Source organism: Coregonus lavaretus (assembly GCF_964263955.1).
Source record: "Coregonus lavaretus genome assembly, chromosome: 5".
Taxonomy (NCBI): domain Eukaryota; kingdom Metazoa; phylum Chordata; class Actinopteri; order Salmoniformes; family Salmonidae; genus Coregonus; species Coregonus lavaretus.
Window position 1 is genome coordinate 36,152,324 of NC_139992.1, and position 8,248 is coordinate 36,160,571.

The 8,248-nt window shown below is 45.7% G+C and overlaps 1 protein-coding gene across 1 annotated transcript in view; it reads right to left on the reverse strand.

Moving 5' to 3' along the window:
- Nucleotides 1-6,996, reverse strand: part of LOC311130149 (SLIT-ROBO Rho GTPase-activating protein 1-like) — a gene marked incomplete at both ends in the record, with an annotated part of 32,449 nt that extends 25,453 nt beyond the window's left edge. Inside the window, 2 exons of the mRNA XM_084162836.1 lie at nt 684-879; nt 6,930-6,996. Coding sequence (XP_084018962.1) covers nt 684-879; nt 6,930-6,996 — 263 coding nt within the window. The remainder of the gene's footprint in view (nt 1-683; nt 880-6,929) is intronic.
- Between the last annotated feature and the right edge of the window lie 1,252 nt (nt 6,997-8,248).

Consider the following 8,248-nt stretch of genomic DNA (forward strand, 5'->3'; position numbering starts at 1 on the left):
GACCTTAATCCCATAGAAAATCTGTGGAGGGAGCTGAAGGTTCGAGTTACCAAACGTCAGCCTCGAAACCTTAATGACTTGGAGAAGATCTGCAAAGAGGAGTGGAACAAAATCCCTCCTGAGATGTGTGAAAACCTGGTGGCCAACTACAAGAAACATCTGACCTCTGTGATTGCCAACAAGGGTTTTGCCACCAAGTACTAAGTCATGTTTTGCTGAGGGGTCAAATACTTATTTCCCTCATTAAAATGCAAATCAATTTATAACGTTTTTGACATGCGTTTTTCTGGATTTCTTTGTTGTTATTCTGTCTCTCACTGTTCAAATAAACCTACCATTAAAATTATAGACTGATCATGTCTTTGTCAGTGGGCAAACGTACAAAATCAGCAGGGGATCAAATACTTTTTCCCTCAATGTATGTATATATTCTTAATTAATTCCTTACTTAGATTTGTGTGTATATGTTGTGAAATTGTTGGATATTACTTGTTAGATATTACTGCACTGTCGGAGCTAGAAGCACAAGCATTTTGCTACACCCACAATAACATCTGCTAAACACGTGTATGTGACCAATAAAATGTGATTTGATTTGTTTACGCTTAAACACATGAGCTATGCACACACACACACACACACACACACACACACACACACACACACACACACCATCCTCTTACTTGTACTGCTGGTGGTCCTTGGTGCTGCGTGTCTTGGCCATGAACCTCTCGGCTAGTTTCTCCAGGTTCCTGGAGTACTCCGTCTCGATCTCAGCCTTCTTCCTGAAGAAGTCCTGCAGGTCCTGCAGCAGCTGCACCCTCATCTCGGTCTGCTGTTCCAAACACCGCTGCTGCTCCACCAGGTGGGCACGCACATCTACACACAGATACACTCATAATCAGAGATATACTGTATACACATATGATACACATAGGCACACACAATCAGCGATATATACACATACGATTATAGAAATACACACGACACACACACAAATCATCAGAGACATACTGTGAACACAATCAGACATGTTTACACACTTCCCTGCACTGATATGGACACAGAAATACATGCACACACCCTAAACCAGACCTCTACAGACAAACACAATCATTCAGTTACACACACACACACCTCTAGTAACACACACTAACAGATGCAGACATAACACCTTTGCAGAGTACTGGCCCATATACTAATGAATTGTATTCATAGTGTTTTTCACCAGGTCTCAAAGCCCTTTACAGATGATGGGAACACCTCTCTCCATCACCCACTAATGTGTAGCTAGGCACCCACCTGGGTGATGCACATGGCAGCCATTTTACATTTTAGTCATTTAGCAGACGCTCTTATCCAGAGCGACTTACAGTTAGTGAGTGCATACATTTTTTTTCTTCATATTTTGCGTTAGAACACATGCTCACTAGATATCCACTATCACAGTGGGGAACGTGCATGTCTCTGCACACTTACGTGCAAACACACACACATACAAAAGAGAGAGAGAGAGAGCATGCGTGACTGGAAATCCGATTCTTCAGGCTAAAGGCCATGATATTATTCTATTGGGATCTTTATGAAGCATATCTGTGCATATGTGCGTATATGTATATGTTTGTGTGTGTGTCAATGTCGATGCGGCAGATCTGAGCTCTGTCTTCACCTTCTTCGTCACATGGTTCACACAGTGTGTGGTTGCCTAGACAACAGGTAGTGGAGTGGAGAGGATCCCCTGGAGATTGGTGTGTCTGCGTGTGCATGTGTGTGTGAGAGAGACCGTGTGATAGGGAGAGACCGAGATAAGGAGAGAGAAAGAAAATGAGGAAGGGAGAAAGGGAGAGAAAGAGAGAAATATAGAATGTGTGTACAGTGAGGGAAAAAAGTATTTGATCCCCTGCTGATTTTGTATGTATGCCCACTGACAAAGAAATGATCAGTCTATAATTTTAATGGTAGGTTTATTTGAACAGTGAGAGACAGAATAACAACAACAAAATCCAGAAATACGCATGTCAAAAATGTTATAAATTGATTTGCATTTTAATGAGGGAAATAAGTATTTGACCCCTCTGCAAAACATGACTTAGTACTTGGTGGCAAAACCCTTGTTGGCAATCACAGAGGTCAGACGTTTCTTGTAGTTGGCCACCAGGTTTGCACACATCTCAGGAGGGATTTTGTCCCACTCCTCTTTGCAGATCTTCTCCAAGTCATTAAGGTTTCGAGGCTGACGTTTGGCAACTCGAACCTTCAGCTCCCTCCACAGATTTTCTATGGGATTAAGGTCTGGAGACTGGCTAGGCCACTCCAGGACCTTAATGTGCTTCTTCTTGAGCCACTCCTTTGTTGCCTTGGCCGTGTGTTTTGGGTCATTGTCATGCTGGAATACCCATCCACGACCCATTTTCAATGCTCTGGCTGAGGGAAGGAGGTTCTCACCCAAGATTTGATGGTACATGGCCCCGTCCATCGTCCCTTTGATGCTGTGAAGTTGTCCTGTCCCCTTAGCAGAAAAACACCCCCAAAGCATAATGTTTCCACCTCCATGTTTGACGGTGGGGATGGTGTTCTTGGGGTCACAGGCAGCATTCCTCCTCCTCCAAACACGGCGAGTTGAGTTGATGCCATTTTAGTCTTATCTGACCACAACACTTTCACCCAGTTCTCCTCTGAATCATTCAGATGTTAATTGGCAAACTTCAGACGGCACTGTATATGTGCTTTCTTGAGTAGGGGGACCTTGCGGGCGCTGCAGGATATCAGTCCTTCACGGCGTAGTGTGTTACCAATTGTTTTCTTGGTGACTATGGTCCCAGCTGCCTTGAGATCATTGACAAGATCCTCCCGTGTAGTTCTGGGCTGATTCCTCACCGTTCTCATGATCATTGCAACTCCACGAGGTGAGATCTTGCATGAAGCCCCAGGCCGAGGGAGATTGACAGTTATTTTGTGTTTCTTACATTTGCGAATAATCGCACCAACTGTTGTCACCTTCTCACCAAGCTGCTTGGCGATGGTGGTCTTGTAGCCCATTCCAGCCTTGTGTAGGTCTACAATCTTGTCCCTGACATCCTTGGAGAGCTCTTTGGTCTTGGCCATGGTGGAGAGTTTGGAATCTGATTGATTGATTGCTTCTGTGGACAGGTGTCTTTTATACAGGTAACAAGCTGAGATTAGGAGCACTCCCTTTACGAATGTGCTCCTAATCTCAGCTCGTTACCTGTATAAAAGACACCAGGGAGCCAGAAATCTTTTTGATTGAGAGGGAGTCAAATACTTATTTCCCTCATTAAAATGCAAATAAATTTATAACATTTTTGACATGCGTTTTTCTGGATTTGTTTGTTGTTATTCTGTCTCTCACTGTTCAAATAAACCACCCATTAAAATTATAGACTGATCATTTCTTTGTCAGTGGGCAAACGTACAAAATCAGCAGGGGATCAAATACTTTTTTCCCTCACTGTATGTGTGAGAGAGAGGCGAGACGTGGGAGGGGTTATCATTGTGTTTTCTCTGCCAGTCCTCCTCTCCTTCCTGTGTCAGATTGATCCCTCACTCTGAAACAGCACAACCATTGAAGTGTGCACTGCCATTCTGACTGTGGGATTGGTGTGTGTATATGTGTGTATATGTAATGTGTGTGTTTGTGTGTGTGTGTGTCTGTATAATGGGTTTGTGTGTGTATAATGTGTGTGTTCTTTAATGTTATTGTGGCCAAAGGATGCAGTCCAAGATGACTCCTTAGAGACAGACGCGCTATGAGAGGGATGGAGAGAGGGATTAAGAAAGGAAGGGAGAAATGGAGGCGTAGATACAGGGGAGGGGGAGAGAGACAGCGGGCCTGAGGACTGAGTGAGATACACGACTTCTGTTAGATGATGTAGCAATGTAGTAAAACCTTTCCCTTCTCTTGTTCTTCCATCCATGATTTTGGTCTTGTTTGTTATCTAAGATTAGTGGAGGGTGTCTTTGATATGAATGTATGATTGTGAATAATACAACTCCGCACAAGCCAAGAACAATTCATTTCACCAATCTGACACTACATGACCTTTCATGGCTTAGACACCTGGAGTGTGTGTGATGTCACAGCTAAACAGGAAGAGGAAGCTCATCCTGGCCCGTTTCCATGACAACCAGGTCCAAGGACACTAGGGCAGAACACTGCTGGATGATCATAAAGGGACACACACACACGTAAGTGTTGGCATTGGCCACCAAATTCTTCTTCCTTCAGTCTCACAACCACACACTGTTGTGAGTGCTCTCTCTCCTTCTCCTTCTTTGCTTCCTCCCTCTCTTCCCTCTCTCCTTCCATTCCCTTCGTTCTCTCCCTCCTTCCCTCCCAGGCATGCAGATGTGGGGTCAGTAATCACACACATGCAGACGCAGGCAAAAGCAGAGCTGCCTGCAGCAGAGTTCACTTTCACAGCCCCCCCCCCCCCCCCCCCTCTCTCTCTCTCTCTTCCACTCTCCTTCCATTCCCCTCTCCCTCTCTCTCTCTTCCTTTCTTTTGCATTTATCATTCAGGCTTATATGATCCAAGCCATCACTTGACGTTATCAAACATAAAAAATGTCCCATATTTTTGCACACAGAGCCAGCCAGCCACCCAGACATTAGCATTGTGGAATACATAGCAGAGGTCAGAATACCTGGGTATACCTGGGCTTCAGATCAACCCTCTCACTGATGACGACACGACACTCAACACTCTCACTGTGACATCATCACGTGAGTAGAACAGCCCCCCTCGTAAACACAGCTGCTCCTGACCAATCACAGGCCGGAGAGGGAAGGCAGACTGCAAATCCACATAGCGACAATTCAGATGCATATATGTACCGCCACTAAGACGGGAGAGAGCAGCAGCAAAGCGGTGCTGTATCTTTAAGTTGTCATTGTAATGCAGGGCATCCCCAAGTGTGTTTTGGCCAGCTGCCAGACTGGGATGGGCACACACGCGCTCTCCGGTGCTCTCCATTAAATCGAATCACTCAAAGTCATTGTGTCGATGTCAATTCAGTGTGTGTGTGTGTGTGTGTGTGCCCAGGGAAGAGCCTGTGCATTCAGAGTTCATCAGTGACAGAAAGAGCACAGCAGGAGGGAGAGAGAGAAAGAGATGAGAGTAAAGAAGCGAGGAGGAAATTCTCTTCTATGAACTCTTGAGTTCCACTCAGCAATGTGTGTCTGTGCGCGTGGCTGAGCTGATGATGTATTCCTGACCTTTCCTGATCAGAATGAACACACACACAAACACACCATGCCATTTCAGTCCAAAACTCCAACACCCGTCCCCATTTTCTCCTTTCTCTTTGATATCAACCTGCAGGGACATCAGGCTTTTTCACAACAATGTGGAGCTCTTTCCTGTGAAAAGTGAAAGCCATTTCCTTTTCTGAGATAAGTGATCATGTGGGCATGAAGGCACTGCAGGTGATAAAGTGAGAATGTGTTATGTGCTCTGTGGTGCTGTGAGGGAGAGCATGTGAGGGAGAGAGAGTGAGAGAATAAGAGAGTTCATCCCACACAGCCCTACAACATGCCCATGTAATTATGATGGGTGTAGAGCCATGTTCAGTGTATCTGGCCTGGCAACCATCTTGGTTGGAATATCCTACTGTTCTGTATGCAGTCCTCAGTACAATAATAATAATAACAACAACAATAATAATACATTACATTTATATAGCGCATTTCATAGAATCTCAAAGTGCTTCAAGAGCAAAAAATAAATTAAATAAAGCAATATATGATGGCAGGTCAACCAATAGAGGCCAAGTCTTTGAAAGCCGCATCCTACGAAGATGGAGAGAGTCAGTTCATGGGTGAGCGGAGAGAGCTGGTCAGAGGATGGTAGATGATGGTGACGGAGTCTGCTGATGATCTTGTAGAGGGCGTCTTATAGCCACTGGACTTCTCCTCCTCCACTCTGTGTAGCACAGTGTAAGATGGTGATGCCTCAGCAGCTCTGGGTGCCAGAACGCTCACCACACAAAGGAGCCAGCCAGGTCACCCGTGATACAAGTCTGTATTCAACATCCATCCATGTCTGAGGATGTATTCAGTTCAGTGCTAGTGTAAAGTGTAAGATGTGACATTTAACAGAATCAGTCTCGCGTGGAACACCTGTACAGTCAGTCATACTGTACCAAGGAACATAATGGTGGGAAGGGGGGCAGTTCCATAGTTACAGCACTATGCTGGGGTCCGACGGTCACAGTAACCATAACAAGCCTCTCTGCTCGGGGACATCAGTGGGGTTGACAACACGATGAAACCTACACCGTGTCCCACTCCCACCATACGCAGAGTGCAGTGCTCATTATATACAGTTCGTCACACACACACACCGGGGGGAGCCTGTTGCAGTCAAAGCCTCTGAGGTAAACCAATACATGTAAACCAACAGTGGAACAGAACCAACACAGACCGAGAGAGACAGACAGAGCTCCCAGCTATGGCGAATACCCACTACTACTCCACTCTACACACACTGACTGCAGTGTAGCCTACTACACCCTCACTTCCACATGGCTGAGAATGATCAAGGGCTCTGCAGAATCCCCCCCTCCCTCTCTCCTCATCCTCTCCCCCTCAGGCACCTTGCAGCACTCAGGATGAACCCAGAAATACTGACGTCTCATAGTGAGGTGTCATCCCCACTACACATCCATTCTCCAAACAAGCCTTGTGTGAGAGGCGATAGAATCAGACATAACATAGGCAGGTGTAGTATATATGGACAGGTGTGTGTGTGTGTGTGTATATATGAATGTGCCTGTGAGAGAGGGGGGTGTATAAACATGAGGGTGTGTGGGTGGGTGTGTATGAGGGGTGTATATGTGTGCGTACATATTGAGGTGTGCATGTGCGTGTGACTGTGTGATGCGTTAGTGATAAAACAAAAAAAAACATACCTTTCACCTGGCTCTCATACTCTGCAATTATCTCTTTATCCTTCTTGCTCCTGACCAGGTTCGACATGTCGGCGCACTAACAATGGTCAATCAGATAATGGTCCAAACCTTGATTATTCCGCTCTGCAGCGCGTCTACAATGTCCGAGGCGCTATCGCAAACCACAGGTTACATACTAGGGAATATATCCACTCACTGCCGCAACAGAATGTATTATTCCTCATCAAGGGATGGCGGATAAAACGCTCAATCATCCAGAATCACCCTCTCCATAGAGCCGCCAGTGACCGCCTGAGCCATGCTAAGGTCGGGTTCTCCGTGAGCTGTCAACTGGGAGGCAGGTAGTTACAACTTTCCATTAGCGAGTCAATGAGCGCGGGAGAGGCAGCGGCAGTAGCCTACACACACTGGGCTGCGGTAAGAGAGGGGTGCACGCACACTAGGTAATCCAGAGGAACACGCCCACTGGTCAGACGCGCCCCTGGTCTCTCTCGTTCGTCGGAGTTTCTCCTGTACAAGTCTCTCCCGGGGTGTTTGCGTGAGTGAGTGTGCGTACTATGTACAATATGCGTCTGTGATCTAACCCTGCAGTAACTTAACCTTCCACACAAACTATGGGCTACGCTACTCCGCTCCAGCCTGCTGCTCAATGCCATGGGAAAGGGTGGGACTGGGGGGTGGGTACCCAGAGATGATTGACAGTTAGGCCTACGGTGACCACTTAAGCCTTGTTTACATTGGCAGTTTGAAGTGACTCCATTCTTTTTTGGGGGACTGTTATTTGGCATATCTAGCTACTCTGTTGACAGTTTGACAAGAGCATGTGATAGCTAACTAGCTTGTTAATTGTTTACAAACAGAATAGTGAATGTGCTAAAGCTAAACAGCTACTTAGCTAGCTAGTTCACTGCTGTGGCTAGCCAAAAAGGACTTGTTTTGAAAGTAGGATCATCTTATCCTTTGAGGCTTCAAAAGTGTTCTTACACTATGATTTTGATCATTCAAAGCAATAGGAAACAACCATGGCTGGCATTGTTGTCACCTTAGCTTGTTACATATTTTCTGCATGATAGGAAGAAGGAGAACCACCACCAATCAGCCAACACCACTGCGCACACACCAGTAGTGACAACTAGCGTAGCCAATTCAGCAAATGACTGCTGTTTGAACACACAAATCCGATTTGGTCACTTGTACATTTCTGTTTGGACAGTCAGTATTCCAAAATGGATTGGAAAAACAAAACTGATTTGAGCATTAAGGCCTGCATTGTGAACAAGGCTTTATTATGCTTCGTGGCTCGGTCATAATAAAGTGCG